The sequence below is a fragment of the Mustela nivalis genome, assembly GCF_964662115.1.
Source record: "Mustela nivalis genome assembly, chromosome: 19".
In the NCBI taxonomy this organism is placed as follows: Eukaryota; Metazoa; Chordata; class Mammalia; order Carnivora; family Mustelidae; genus Mustela; species Mustela nivalis.
The window spans coordinates 21,357,981-21,374,133 of record NC_139038.1 but is presented as its reverse complement, the minus strand read 5'-3'; the positions used below and the strand labels follow the sequence as shown (position 1 = coordinate 21,374,133).

Here is a 16,153-nt window from a genome sequence, read left to right as displayed (position 1 = left end):
GAGCCTTTGTGTTTGTGTGTGTTCCGGGAGGTTTCCTGTAAAAAACGTCCTTCAGTTTGTGATGCAGTGATTTAGGGTGGGGTTGACCTGGAGCAGTTTCTGCCCTAGTTACGGGGGTTGTGGAAGTCCTCTTGCCTGTTGAGTCGTGCCCAACAAAAATCTGGTCGAGCAGCCTCTGCACAGCACTTTGTACACAGGGACTGGGGAATGAGTGCTTAGCTGAGTTGAAGCAATAGTGGCAGGAATCATAAATCAGATTTGATGCAGTCCTGATAAAGAATTGTGTATTGTCTCCACTGTGAGGTTTGATGGATACTGTGCTGAACTGTCTGCTGTGACACGTAACGAGGAGCTTGATTTCAGCTAACTCGTTTCTCAGGAACGTGTGTGTGGAGGGCTCCCCACCCCCGCTGGGAGTAAGTACAGGAGAGCGTTCCTAGACTAGACACTTGGCGAGCTTCAGGCAGTTGGTGTGCCCTGTCTGGAGGCCAGGAGATTTGTCATTAGCCTGGCCACCCCTGAGACTGCCTCTTGGCCTCTGTCATGTGGTTCTTCCCCAAAAGGAACAACCCAAAACAAACAAAAATGAAGGTTCCCTGCCTTCCTGTCTATAACTTCTGAATCCGTAACTATCTTTACGTGCTTCTCTCCTGTCTCCCTCCTGTTTACGGCCCTTCTCTGCCTCTTTTCTGGATCCCCGCCCTTGCCTCTCACTGAAGAATGCTCTTTCTGCAGGCGTCTCCTTCCGTGAGCTCCTTCCACTCAGCGCGCAAGTCGCTCTTCACCGGAGGCTCCCCAGCAGGGGGGGCATCTCTCCTCCTTCCTTCTGTGACTGAGCCTCTTGCGGACGAAGGTGCTGTGCGTGCAGTCATTCCGTTTCCTCGCTTTTCCTCGCTCTCACCCTCTCCGGTCAGTCTCGGCTTCACTGGGACGGCGCGGTCCGTTCATAACTTGCTGTTCCAGAGGACCGTCTCCGCGCCGTCTTACCTGACCTCGCCGTCGACCTCTCTGCTTCCTGCACTCTCTGGCTCTTCGGGCTTCTCTTCTCTTCTTTGGCTTCTTCATGGGGACTTACCCCTTCTGTGCCATCCTTACTCAAGAATCTAGCTGCCTCCTTTTCTCATTTTGTGTTTCCAGGGTTTTTTCCTCTGTTCATACGGTAAGAGAGTGCTGCTCTGATTTAACTTTCCAGCTCAGATTTCTTTCCTGAACCCCAGACTTCACCTCACTGGGGATTCTACAGGTCCCTCAGAGTCAGCATGTTGAAATCTCCACGGTCCCTTAGTCACTTCCTCTGTTCCCGATTTCATTATCCATCTAAATCAGATACTAAAACCTTGGTGTCATCCCTCATTTCTTCTTTGTATCCCTTAATATAGTATCACAATCACTTGTCACTTGTTTCTTTTCCATCCTGAGTCGGCCACACTGTCAGTGGTGCTGCTAGTGCTGATGGCTTTTATTGGTCTTTTCTTCTTTATGGGGAAAACTTCTCTTTCTTCTGTAGCTCACACTTTCCCACTGTCTACACCAAATGTCTCTGGCTTTGATTCTCCTAAATGAGTACATAAGGCCACAAGCCAGACTATTTCTAGATGGAGTACGGTGTCAGGTATAAACTGCTATAGGGAGATTAAGGAAGGTGAAACCCAAGGAAGAAAATCCTGGATTTGATGATTCGGGTGGTGTCTGGCCCTGGAGGAAGTTTTGTAGCATAGTGAAGACTCCCCACACCATTTCTCCTTTGGTGTACCTTTGTCTGAGATAGCATGCAAATGGCATCCTTCTTGTCACTAAAACTTTGTTGTCAGGGTCCTTCTGCTCCTCTGCTCACTTTATCCAGTTAGTATGTTTTGCCAGTTGAGACCTCAGTGTTCTCTTATTTGTGTCCCTTTGATTTTTTTCCTCTTTGAATTTGAATCTTCGTCAATCATCTTTTTGTTATCATTCACATTTAATTGATCATCAGGTTATGATGGTTCATAATCAAGTTGTAAATATGTCCCTTTTCTTTTTTTAAAGATCTATTTATTTATTTTAGAGAGCATAAGGGAGTGAGTGGGTAAAGGAGCAGAGGAAGAAAATCTTCAAGCAGACTCTCTGCTGAGCGTGGAGTCTGATGTGGGGCTCGATCCCACTACGTGTGAGGTCACGGGCTGAGGCAAAAACCAAGACTTGGAACTTAACCAACTAAGCCACCCAGGTGCCCCTTAATATTTTATTTTTATGTGATCTTTAGATCTAATGTGAGACTCAGACCCACAACCCTGAGATCAAGAGTTATACACTTCACCGACTGAGCCAGCCAGGCACTCCCTTATTATCATCTTAAATGGAAAATTCAGTGGACAATTTTTAGTTCTTTGTCCTATATGATCATTCTTAACACCGTTGATCACTGTCTCCTTCATAACCCTCTTCTCTTGATTCTTGAGACTCTGTTTTCCTGCTTTTCTTTTTTTTTTTTTTTTTTAATTTTGTTTATTTATTTGACAGAGATCACAAATAGGCAGAGAGGCAGGTGGGCCGGTGGGAAGCAGGCTCCCCTCCGAGCAGAGAGCCCCATGTGGGACTTGATCCCAGGACTGTAAGATCATGACCTGAGCCGAAGGCAGACTTTTTTTTTTTTTTAAGATTTTATTCATTTATTTGACAGACAGAATTCATAAGCAGGCAGAGAGGCAGGCAGAGAGAGAGGGGGGAAGCAGCCTCCTGCCGAGCAGAGAGCCCGATGCGGGGCTTGATCTCAGGACCCTGGGATCATGACCTGAGCCGAAGGCAGAGGCTTTAACCCGCTAAGCCACCAGGCATCCCGTTCTCCTGGTTTTCTTACCATGTCTTTGGTGGTCTTTTCTTGGTCTCCTTTGAGGGCCCCCAAATATATTTGTCCTCTGGCTTTATCTCTCCTGACCATGTCTGGGCAATCTCATCTATACTCATGATTTCGGCTACCACTCATCTGTTGACTCCCAAATCTTTTTCCTCAGGACACGCTCTTCCACTGAACCTCAGATCTGTATTCCTCATTTGTTTACCAGATACTTCCACTTGGAGGTTTCACAGAACTTTAAATGCAGTGGATCTGAAAAGGGAACTCATTGTCATCTTCCCCAGACTTCTTCCTTTTTCATTTTGCCTTGATGAAGGATACCATCAGTTGCCCATCACCCAGATATGACACTTTGGGGACATTAATGCCTCCCTTCTTACTGTCCCCATTCATTTGGTCACAAATCCTATTGAGTCTGCTGCCTAAATTTCTAAATCTCTCAGGTCTGCCTTCATGTTTCTGTCCTCACTGCCTTAGCTGGGATCCTCAGTATTTTCTTGCCTCATCAGTGCCTTTGTCTCCTCATTGCCCACAACTGCAGTTGTGTCTCCTTCTCTCTCTCCTACTTCCAAATCCCATACTCAGCTGAAATTTGAGTTCTTATTATATCTTACTTACATGTGAAGTGTTGTACATGCATTCTTACTTAACCACCACATTAAATCACCATTCTTTTACTTTGGAAGAGAGTAGGCCCAGGTCTCACAAATAACAAGTGGTAGGAGAGAAATTTGAACCCAGGCTGTATGCTCCAGAGCCATGAATTTAATTAACCAGTTCACTGAACACCTTTCACTGGCCACCCCTCTTTCCATATTGTAATCTTTGGAAGCATGTCATTGGTCAAGGTAGTTAAGGTCCAACTCCCGAGAGGAAACTATTGACATTAATTATTTGGAATTCTATGAGGAAGATTTATTTCTTCCCCTTATTCATTTACTTAATCATTTATGTGTTGTAGATGTATTTATTTTATACTTGGGTTTATAATTCAATACTATGTTACTTATTTAACCAGCTCTCATTTTTAAGATGTTCAAGTTATTACCAACTTTTTGCTATTAAAAAGCCTGACGAACGAATATTTTCTTAGAAGTCTTGACTTGCTGTTTTGTTGGTTTCTTTAGAGATATTCCCCAAACTAGGATTGTTCGGTAGGTACATTTAAGTCTTCTGTACATGTTTCTCGGGGTGGGTTTTTACCTTAAACATCTGTTTTTATGTTGCTATCTTTCTAGGAAGTGCTCTTAACACCCTTGAGATTTTTGCATCCCTCTTTGGGATTATGAATAGTTCATCTTTAAAACCAGGAACTCAACTTTTCATGCTGATTTATTTACCTGTGTAGAGTATTGTGTCAAAGAACGCACTGCAATATCGGGGAAATTCCCAGCATGACGCCCAGGAGTTTCTGCTGTGGCTTCTGGACCGAGTTCATGAAGACCTCAATCATGCTGTGAAGCAGAGCGGCCAGCCTCCTCTGAAGGTGAGGGTGCGCGCCCTGCTGGGGCAGCCAGGGAGCTGGAAGCAGGGGGCTCCGGGATGGTTTAGTGAATGGACTGAATGTAGATTCTTCTCTCGGACCTCCACTGAGGAGTTGTTGCTGTTTGCATTTAGTTAATAATAGTGAAATCAACTAAGCCCTGGGTAAGTATAAAACTCAGGGGTACTTAGAGGATTTTCCTCATGTTTACTACTTGCTGGCAGCATAAGAGAGATGCTGTGTCTAAGGAACTTAGAGTCTAGGGAGGGAGGACATATTTGCATGTGTGACTAGCTTTAGACTACAGTCAAGTGATTCCACGTCACTAAGCTGTATTTAAAGCAGAAATTGCTTTCTTTTCCAGTGAGACACATAGATTTACAGATTACTGAAATGAATACACACTCAAAAAGGAAATGAATGGATGTCTTTGCTATTACAATTGGATTTGAGTGTAGGAACTGAACCCCTAGAATATTCTACTAAGAAATAGTGATTCTTCCTCAGTTTTTATGCATGCAGCCTTAATATGATTGGTGAAATGATTTATATAATGGAAATAATTAAGACCAAAGAGTTGCTATTCGCTTGTCATTTTTAAAGGTTTTGATAATTCTGCACTGTATCTCAAAATTTCAGTCTGTGATTTTGGTAAGGTGTTAAGTAATTCTGATTCAAGATCCCTCTGTGCCCACACACTCTATACTGTCATAGGACCACGTGATTGTGGCTAGGTGTCCCACCAGACTGAGATGTACTCAAGGTCAGGCACTGTGTCTTACTTATCTTTGTGTCCTTGTGCCCTTTGCGGGGCTCTCTGTACATGCTAGCAGGGGTTCAGTGACCAACTGTCAGGTGGATGGACATGAAAAGGCCAATTAAATATGCAGTAGAGTGGCTGGGCACCAAACCAAGCAGCACAGCTGGCAGGGGCTCGAGCGGGTGGGCACCATGGTGGGGGTTATTTCCTGGAAGAGCCCAGAGGGAGACCTTCAGAGCTGGAGGGAGATGGCAGCACCCTGTGGAAGGACTGCCAGGCTGCCCGGGTGGGGTGGAGAGACCAGCACAGGCACGGGCATGTGGCAGAGCCTGTGACATGCATCCTCGTGACCCCCATCCGGGCCACTGCATTCTGATGCCTTCAGCACGTTTTTTTCACTGGAACATCTGGACCTGATGCACAGCTTGGAGAGGAAGTCAGGACATTTGTGACTGTTTCAGGTTTATCTCCCATCAAAAATTAGTACTTCTAATGTGTGAAATTGTACTTGCCCTTTTTTAGCCACCATCAGAGACTGATATGATGCCTGAGGGGCCATCTTTTCCTGTCTGTAGCACTTTTGTACAAGAACTTTTTCAAGCCCAGTACAGGTATGAGGATATCAAATTGTCTCTTATGTGGTCTGCTTGACATAGCTCTAGATGATCTTACTGTGTGTGTCTCTCATTTTTGTCTCTGAAGATCTTCTTTGACATGTCCTCACTGTCAGAAGCAGAGCAACACCTTTGACCCTTTTCTCTGCATTTCTTTGCCAATTCCTCTACCCCACACAAGGTAAGAAGAGCAGGTTTAATAAAATTAAGACTGTACATTCCTGTGTATTCCTTTCCTCTGTAGGCTCCTGTTGGGTCTCCTTACTTACTTAGACAGGTAACGAGATTAGTGATACATTGAATACAGGCGTAAAAACCTCACAGACGTCTGTAAATCCTACTCTGAATTTGCGAAGTGAGCAGGCACACGGGGCAAGCATGTCTTTTTGCAGTTCCCGTGGCTGTTGTCTGTTTAGTCGCGTCCACTGATAGTGTGGGGCAGGGGGAGGTTGTGGAGTGTCTTCTAGATTTTCTAGAGACTATATGTTGCACTTTATTTATTTATTTATTAAGATTTTATTTATTTATTTGACAGAGAGAAATCACAAGTAGACGGAGAGGCAGGCAGAGAGAGAGGAAGGGAAGCAGGCTCCCTGCTGAGCAGAGAGCCCAACGCGGGACTCGATCCCAGGACCCTGAGATCATGACCTGAGCCGAAGGCAGCGGCTCAACCCACTGAGCCACCCAGGCGCCCCTTTGTTGCACTTTAAATTAGTTACTTTATTTGAACTGTTTATTCAAAATTTCTGAGAGTTAGGCTGTTGTCAAGAACATACAAAGCACAGAATCAAGTGTTGATATGTTATATATTGTTTGACTGCCTTTTCCAAAGGTGTCTTGATTATTGTTTTCTGGTTCCACTTAGGTCCAGATGAGACCCCTTCCCCCCCTTTGGCTTCCAAATAAAGGTGTGGGTTAGCTTCAGTTTTGTGTTAATTTCAGATCAGGTTTGTTTTGCTTCTGTATTTTAGTTGAAATAAATGCCTAATGAGAAGATCTGACTTTGATCTGCACAGGCCTCTCTATGTTACCGTAGTGTATCAGGGGAAATGTTCTCACTGCATGAGGATTGGTGTGGCCGTGCCTCTGTCTGGGACTGTCGCCAGGCTTCGGGAAGCAGTGTCTATGGAAACAAAGATCCCCACTGATCAGGTAATAAGCCTGCTCTGGCCGATTACACATGAGCCATAAAGGTGTTGCTTTCTGTTCTGGAATTTTCTAACAGTCTTCTGCCAAGTATGGTTAGATAGAAATGCAAAACCAGTTGTGTCTGTGTTAAGGAAAGAAAAGACCCAAAGAAGGAAAATATATATGATAACTTTTCATGCTTCATTTAATTATACATATATTTTTAAAAGGAAAGCTGTGACTTGACACCAAGACCTTCTTTTCACTTTATTTATAAAGCATAATTACTCAGTCTTTCTTAAACTATCCTTATGAATGCTTATGTGGGCAATTAAAAGAGCATCCCTATGCTATTTGAAGGTCACAGAGGCTTGGAAAACTCCACTAGTGACTCTTGAAAATCCCTTTCCATTATGGTGAGAAGGGTGGGTATCTATCTGCTTGCTGGTGTAGTACATACACGTGCTCCATATGGTTCGCTTCCTGCTTAAAGCTGGGTCAGAGACTCACTTCATTTAGATGTGAGAAAGGAACATTGTGCCCCTTCTGCCTTCTTTTTTGGGGGGTGTGTCTGTAAATTTTTGATAAGTAGTTATATTTAAATTGACCCAAAATACTTTTGGCTTGTGACTTGACATTTTAGCATACAGTTTTTATTCAATTCATTATTACAATTTTATTTAGAAAAACATTTCTGATTTTAGATTTACTAAAGAAAGATGATCCTGTGGTAGAATAACTTTTCCCTAGATAGCTTCTGGAAGCTGCTGTGTAGTCATGTGATTAATAAAGGTGTTTTGTACTTTGGCCTCATGTGGCTTCATTTGGGAAGTTCCAGTAAAACAAATACAACCAATAATACAGCAAATATCTCGTATTTTCATAGGCCAAGGACTGGCGTGTTGATAAAATGTTCATATTCTTCCTTACTTTCAAGTGCTTTTTGATTCTTTTTTCCCTTCAGGATGAGGGGAAAGACTGAAAGAAGGAGGCAGGCTGAGGTGTGTGATTCTGGGCGGGTCCGGTTGTATCTTTAAAGCTTCAGTGCTCTCTGGCTCTTTTTGCATGTGGTTTAAATGGCTGATAGAATTACAGGTTTGTTTTTGACGTTAGCTTGCTGGAGAAAGTAAATTATCTTGCATGTTCACCTGCAGAAAAACAATGTGGTTATTAAACTCATCAGAAGAAAAATATGCTAGGGATATTTTTCTTGGACGATTTGTGGAATGTGCCACCAGCCTCTTTAGCCTCACAGACTCGTAGTATGTTTGCGTTAGCGGAGGGGATTTTAGGGCTCCCTTCCAAGCCCCTCATTTGAAGGAGGCCCAGAGAAACCATGTGACTTGTTCAAGAGCGTAGGGCTGGTTGGTGGCAGGCTGGGACTGGAGCCTCTTCGTGCCCAGTCTAGTGCTTTTTCTCCAGACAGTGCTGCTGAGCATGTAGTGAGCACCTAAATGTTTCCATTGTGTTCCCCCCTCCCCCCCTTTTTTATTGTGAAATACTCAACCATTTCAGAAACAGGACTTAGAAAGTGGAAGTATCTTGTTCTAAGTATCTTAGAACTCAGAGTTACTGACTCTAATACTGTGTTGTATATTCACCCCTATTTTTTCCTGTGCATATACTACATTTGTCATTTTATAAAGAATGGAATCATTTCCACAAATTATTCTTTATGTCACTTCTTATTTAATTAGGAGATCTTCCCATGTTAGTGCACGTATGTGCAGCTCATTCTTTGTAATTACAGTAGGACTATGTAATATACTTAACCAATTCCTAGTTTGGGTTGATTTCATTTTTTTTTTTCCTTTTACAAAATCTGGGTTGTATGACATTTTTAACCTGAAACAAAGAAAAGTTAGTGAGGTAGGACCAAGTCTCGGAATTAGATGTGTCTCTGCTTGTCTTGTTGACAAGTCTCCCACCTCTTCAGTCTCTCCCCTTTGTGAGACAAGGGGCTTCTACTTTATCATTTCCTGGGGACTCTTCTTCACAAAAACTTAGAGGAACTCTGGATTCAGTGACATAGCATTCTGAAATGAGGGCATGTTACACGTTTACAGAGGATATCGTGCTTCGATGATTCGCTCACTGAAGGCAAACAGTGTGGGCCCTGGGACATGTTTCAGTCCCTCTCACGTCCCCACAAGCCCTGACAGACTGGAGAAGCTCATGGTGGAATTGGGAGATCAGTTCGTATTGACTTTCCAGTTACCCAACTGTTTACATTTTTCCCATTTTTAGATTGTGTTAACGGAAATGTACTATGATGGGTTCCATCGTTCCTTTTGTGACACAGACGACCTGGAAACAGTCCATGAAAGCGACTGCATTTTTGCCTTTGAGACTCCAGAAATATTTAGGCCTGAAGGAATTCTCAGTCAAAGAGGTAAATGAGCATCTGTTTCCATAAGGGTTTTCAGGTTTCACAACTGTCTACCCTTTGAGATGTCTATTCTGTAATGGCATACTTTTTTAAACTATGGTAAAATACCCATAACTTATTTTTATGATGGTATAGATTTTATGGTAACATTTCTCTGGAACAAGGCAGTTCTCACTGTTTTAGGCAACGATATTTCCTTAGTCTCTAATCTTTTCTGCCTGCAGTTGGAGCAGCCCCTATCTGAGGCTCGAACTGACTGAATCCTCCTTCCTTTTTGGTTAAGTGGCTTCTTAAGCATCTTGTGACAGCATTTGGGAAGATGTGTGATGCCATAGCTGCTTTTTTTTTTTTTGCTTTTTGTTACCTGCTCTGATGCTTAATTTCTAAATTCTAACTCAGTTATAAGATGTTTGCTTAATACCTTGCTTTTAAGAAATTTGCATCCATAAGCAGCAAAAGAAAGTCTAGCTCTGGACAGTGCTGTTCCTTTGCCTGTGGTTTGGAACTTAGCCTGTCTCTCTACTGTAGTTGGAGGATTTGGGGTCTATTTCTGATTTTGAAATTTGCTAGGCAACTCGAACTTTGTTCCTGGCCTTAGTGTTCTTCATGGTTCTGGGGCTTCTGTTCTTTTTCTTTACTTTACTCCAATGATTATTAAAGCATGAATGGCACCTGGGAACTGGTTAGAAATGCAGATTCCCGGAACCTACTGCAGACCTACTGAAAGAGAGGCTCTGGGGCTGGGGCCAGCCTGCGGTTTTTCACAGGTGATTCCAGTGCACACCAAAGTGGGAGAAGGGCTGAACTGAGAACCTAGTCTGAGCAGTGTCTTTCTCCTACCATGTTTTTTAGAACTGAACCTCCCTGCTCATCTTCTTTTCCTCTGCTTCCATACCCTGACTTCTAACTCTCCCTCGGAATCTCTGCTTAGAAGTCCTGCATCGTCTTAACACTCAGCATTTTTTAGACTGGATCCTCCTGCATTTCTTCTCTGGAATCATGGTATCACCATCCTTCTTTTCACCCAAGGTGGATCCAAGCACTTCTCCCTCAAAATTCACATAGAAATGATTAAACACTATGCCATTTTCTTCCTCATCCTCTTGCCACTGGTATGGCTCAGACCAATCTCAGCTGGGCTTTACTAGTAACTTCTCTACTAACTGTCTTTACCCCTTGACTTTCTTCTGTTAATTATTTTTTCATGGTGCCACCAGACTTTTTTGGGTATACATTTCTGATCATATTATATGCTTATTGACTTGCCGGTGTTTCCCCTTTGAGATTCAAACTGAGCACCTTGGGAGAATTCATGGTTGGTCCTTGCCTTTCTTTCTAGCCTCTTTACTATATTCCATCTCCTTCATGTTCCTTATCCAGGTTACTCTGTATTTCTGGAATATGTCATGTACTTTTCTACTTTCTGTCTGTTGAGAATTCATTTCTCTAGCTCCTTTATCAGCTCCTACTCTATCTCCCCTACACGTGCCTCCCTGCAATCCACTCATCTCACCCAGTCCTAAGCAACCACACTGTTCTACTCTCATCTCTGTAGATTTCCCTAGTTTAGAGGTTCATGTGAACAGAAACATTTAACATGTGGCCTTTTGTGACTTGCTTCTTCCATGTAGCATAGTGTTTCAGGGTTCATCCATGTTGTAGCTTGTATCAGTCCTTTAGTCCTTTTTATCGCTGAGGAGTATTCCATTTTATGTATATGCCACATTTTGTTTATCCATTTATCTGTTGATGGACATTTGGGTTGTTTCCACATTATGAAATAGTGCTGTTATGACCATTCATGTACAAGTATTTGTTTGAATACCTGTTTTCATTTTTTGGGGGGTTACACACACCCCTAGGAGTGGAAACATTGGGTCATGGTAATTCTGTGTTTAACCTTCTGAGGAATTGTCAGACTTTTTTTCAATAGGTGAATCATTTTTCATCCCACCAGTATATGAGGGTCATAATTTATCCACATTCTTGCCAACATTTATTATTTTCCATCTTTTTGATTATAGCCATTCTAGTGGGTGTGAAGTGGTGTGTTAATGTGTTTGTATTTGCATGATAAATGATTTTGATCATGTTATCATGTGCTTTGGACATTGGTTTACCTTCTTTAGAAAAATGTCTATTCAGATTTTTAAATGGGGTTGTTTATTTTTGTTATTGAGTTGTAGGAGTTCTTTATATATGCTGGATGCTAGACCCTTATCAGATATATGACTTCCAAATATTTTCTCCCATTCTATAGATTGCCTTTTCACTTTCCTGATAGTGTCTTTTGATGCACAAAAGTTCTTAGTTTTGGTGAAGTCTGATGTTTTCTTTTTTTGTGGCTTATGCTTTTTGTTGCTTATCTAAGATTCCGTTCTTAAATCCAGGACCATGAAGTTTACCCATGTGTTTACTTTTAGGAGTTTTAGCTCTTACACTTAGATCTTTGCACCCTTTCGAGTTTTAGCTCTTACATTTTAGCTCTTACATTTAGATCTTTGAACCCTTTTGAGTTATTTTTTGTATGTGGTTTGTGATGGGTATTCAGCTGCATTCTTCCGTTGTATGTAAACAGTAATCCTAGCACCATTTGTCAGAGATACTATTCTTTCTACGTTGAATGATCTTGGTGCCCTTGTTGAATGTCCTTATTTTAGTTCCTCCTTTCCTTCATCACCTATTTCCAGAGGTGCCTCAAGTTTCTGAACCTTTTGGTAATTCTGTACACTGGGTTGGTCAGCTTTCTCTGCTGCCAGTCTAGGATTCCATTATCTCCGGTATACCCATATTTACATTATTATTTTCTAGGTAGTCTTTTGTTTCAGTTTTAATTTTTCTTTGACCCGACAGCTTTTTTGTTTTCAAGTGTCATTTTCATGTGTGTGCTTTTGCTCAAGTTGTTTTCTACTTTTAATGACATTACAGTAAAAGAATACTCAGTTATCACCTTTTCCAGAAAGCTTTTCCTCACCACTCACCGCCCGCCCCCCCCCCCCCCCCCCGCCCGAGCCCCTACTCGCAAGCTGACCGGCTTCCTCCTTGCTCCAGCCACATCTTCTGGACATCTCGGACACCAGCACGTTGTATGCAGATGGTCCTTTTTCTCCTCTGTCCTTCCGCTGCACTATGAGATTCTGTGCAGTTGGGGCTGTGTTTTGTTTTCTCTTTCTGTACCCAGCAGTTCTGTATAGTTCCTCATGCATAACACGAGCCCAGTTAAGGTTTGTTAACTGAAAATTTGCTAAAATCCCCTTTCACACCCTCATTGCTAAGGGTTAACACTGAGTTTCTGTTTTTAAGTGAATTTGGTGAAGTCCAAGGTTATCATCTACTAACCAGAGAGTTCCTCTGTTGGAAGACCAGACCACTTATTGAGTATGTGTTAGCCTCTGTTAAAGCCTTGTAAATAACTTATTTGAGACGGATGAATCTGCTACCTTCCTGCTTTGCAAATAAGAGAGCGAAGTCTTGGGGAGGTTGAGTAACCATCCCAGTCATGCATCTGCTAGCAAGTGGGGGTGCTTCTTGAGCACAGAGCTTGATTTCTGTGCAGTTGAGTGGTGCCCCCTCATCTCATTAGGGACCCTCATCACTTTAGCACAGGTCTTCCCAGCCTTCTGCAAAGAGCTGGGAAATGAGATCATTCATTGTCTCAAATTCAGACTTATTTTTATTTTCTCATACCAAAGTTTAAAATAACTATGAAGTGAAATCTGTTCTTCCTTTTGTGATTTCTTTTTGGTGTTTAAGCTTAAAAAGTCTTCTTCTCTCTAATAGCTTGATGAAGATTCTATTTTTTCTTACTTCTAATTTCTATATACTTTTTTTTTTTTTAACTCTAATTCACCTGGAATTTATTTCGATTAACCACACACTGGTCCTTTTAAAATACTGTAATACTAATGTCCCTTAATAGGTTTGGCAAGTCTCATATTGCTGGATATTTAGGTTGTTACTAAAATGCTGCCATGAATACTTTTGTAAAGCCACTTTTTGTTTTAGTCTCCTTTTGGTGGTGGGCCTGTTTGTGTGTTTGTGCATGTGGTGGTGGTGGTGGTAGAGGGCTTTCCTTCTCCTTCCCTTTTTAAAAAAAGATTTTTGTTTAAGAGAGAGTGAGAGAGACCATGGGGGAGTGGGGAGAGGCAGAGGGAGTGGGAGAAGCAGACTCTTTCCTGATCAGGGAGCCTGACATGGGGCTTGATCCCAGGACCCTGAGATCATGACCGGGGCTTAAGGCAGATATTTAACCGACTGAGCCACCGAGGCAACCTGGAGGGCTTTCTTTTCTTTGCAGGTTTCCTTATGCTGTACTTCCAGAGGATTAAAGAAAGGAACAACTAATTTTATTTTTTTATTGAGGTATAATTGACATATAACATGTTAGTTTCAGAGGATACAATGATTCAGTGTTTGTATATACTGCAAAATGGTCATTACAGGAAGTCTAGTTAACATCCATCTCCATATAGTTAACAATAATTTTTTATTATGATGAGAACTTTTAAGATCTACTCTCTTAGCAACTTTCAAATATACCGTGCAGTATTAACTGTAGTCACCATGCTGTACATTACATCCCATTACTTACTTATTTTATAGCTGGAAGTTTGTACCTTTTGATCGCCTTTCACTGAATTTGCCTGACATCACCTCACCTTCTGCAACCACTAATCCGTTCTCTGTATATGTGAGCTTGGTTTTGTTGATACTATCTTATATTCCACATATAATGATATCATATGGTATTTCTCTTTCTCTGACTTCTTTCATTTAGCGTAATGCCCTTAACGTCCATCCATGTTGTTGCAAATGGCAAGAGTTCCTTCTTTTTTATGGCTGAGTAGTATTCCATGGACATGCACCATTATTTTATCAAGCACTTGAGTTTCTGCTAAGTACAGGGCATTGTACTAGGTGCTGAGTTGCTGAGTGGCTCTGATAGCTCTGTTTTCACCTGATTTTCAGCAACCTGTATCATGCCCATCAATCATATATTTTTGTTCACTTAAATGTAGGTCCATCTAGTGTGGTTGATTGTATTAAAGTTGCCATGTCTTATAATGGCTGTGGGTCTGGTAAGCGTGGTTTATCTTCTGTTTCTCATAACTCTGGCTCTTTAATTAGGGAGAAGATACTGTAGTTAGAATATTGAAGTTCATTCCACATTTACTAGTTCTAATTTTTTTCCCTCAGTTTATTTGGTTGCTGGTTGCGTAGTCTTACCTTAAATTTGTCTTGGCGGATCATCTCTGCAAACTTGCTCTTCTAAAACTGTATCCAGTATTTGCTCAAGTGAAGAGGGCTTTTTGTTGTTGTTGTTTAAGATTCATTTATTAGAGAGAGAGAGAGAATGCATGAGCCGGGGAAGGAGCAGAGGAAGAGAGAGAGACTCCTCAAGCAGATTTTCCACCAACTATGGAGCCTGGTATGGGGTTCAATCCGAGGACCCCAAGATCATTACCTGAGCTGAAGTCAAGAGTCAGATGCTCAGCTGACTGAACCACCCAGGTGGCCTCAAGTGAAGAGTTTTAAATTTCAGTTTTCAAGATACATAAAGCTAGTTTAAAGGAAATGTGGATACTTACATTATTTTAATGATGGGGCACCTTGGTGGCTCAGTCAGTTAAGCCTCTGACTCTTGACTTCAGCTCAGATTCTTGATCTCAGGGTTGTGAGTTCAAGCCCCACTTGGGATCCACGCTGGATATAGAGCCTACTTAAAAAAAAGAAAGAGAAAAGGAAAAAATTATTTTAATGGCTAGAGAAGTTATCTCAAAGTAGATCTTTGTTTTTTTATTATAGATTAAATTACATAATGCAGTTTCTTAATTTCTCTTTCGCATGAACTTCTTTGTAATGAATAAAAGGAATTTTGAATTGATAAGGTTCTTTTTAATTTTTTTTTCCAGGAATCCACTTAAACAACAATCTAAACCACTTGAAATTTGGCTTGGATCATCGACTATCTTCTCCTACACAGGCAGCAGCAAAGCAGGGGAAAACAGACTTACCCCCAACAAGAGCAGGAAACGACAAGATTGTTCTATTAGTGTGTAACCGAGCGTGCACTGGGCAGCAAGGGAAAAGGTAAAAACTGATTCACTAATAAGTGCTGAAACTTTAAACGTTCAGTATTTTCAAACATTTTAAGAAGTAAGGATGAAAACCCCTTACTTTTATTAATTTTTGATTCGGATATTTAGAAAGAATATATGTATTAGTTGACCTGATTTGAGGGCTTGGGAGGGGGAGAATATAAAATTAGGATGATAGAATCAGAATTAGAAAGGCTCTGCAAGCTCATCTAGTTGTTAAAGCCTTGGTTTGTGTGTTTATTTTTAGTTCAGGTTCCTCAAGGGGCCTGTAGGCCTAAATCCAGCTACTTTCTTAACAGCTTTTTTTTCTCTTTTAAAAAAATTCTTAACATATCTACTTGAATGGTACATGCATCTCAGTCTTATGTTCCAAACTGAACTGATTCTCTCTATAAATCTGGCCCTCCAGTATTTCCTGTCTCAGCAAATGGCAGCACTATTCATTTAGCTGCATAAGTCAGAAAATCGGGAGTTGCAAATCTCTCTCAAATCTGTTTCCTGCTAAGAATTTATAGGAGTTTTAGACTATCCTTTAAGGCAACTCTACCACAGTAGTACTGTAACCTGAGTAATAACAAAATATGGATATGTTTCATGGACAAAGGGCTCTCTTTCTGCTGTTTGTCAGAATAGCATTTTATTAGTCTTTTAAGATGTTGCTTTGAAATAACTTCCTTATTTAATCATGGTTATTGTAAGTACGAAACGTGTTGATTTGTGTATTTGTGATATTCCTTAACAAATACTTCAGTGTTCACAGTGTGTTGGGCACTGTTCCAGCACTGGGGATGGGGCAGTGAACGAGACAGACTGTTCTTGTGGAGCTTACATCCCAGTGAGGACAGACACGC

At 41.5% G+C, this 16,153-nt stretch overlaps 1 protein-coding gene across 3 annotated transcripts in view; it reads left to right on the top strand.

The window, feature by feature from the left end:
- The window catches only part of USP31 (ubiquitin specific peptidase 31), a 96,852-nt gene that overhangs the window by 53,146 nt on the left and 27,553 nt on the right, over nt 1–16,153 (top strand). For all 3 annotated transcript variants that reach the window (XM_082714661.1, XM_082714660.1, XM_082714659.1), the window contains 6 exons: nt 4,179–4,316; nt 5,596–5,684; nt 5,776–5,868; nt 6,704–6,839; nt 9,063–9,207; nt 15,117–15,294. In XM_082714661.1, the coding sequence (XP_082570787.1) occupies nt 5,614–5,684; nt 5,776–5,868; nt 6,704–6,839; nt 9,063–9,207; nt 15,117–15,294 (623 nt within the window). In that variant the 5' untranslated portion in view covers nt 4,179–4,316; nt 5,596–5,613. The remainder of the gene's footprint in view (nt 1–4,178; nt 4,317–5,595; nt 5,685–5,775; nt 5,869–6,703; nt 6,840–9,062; nt 9,208–15,116; nt 15,295–16,153) is intronic.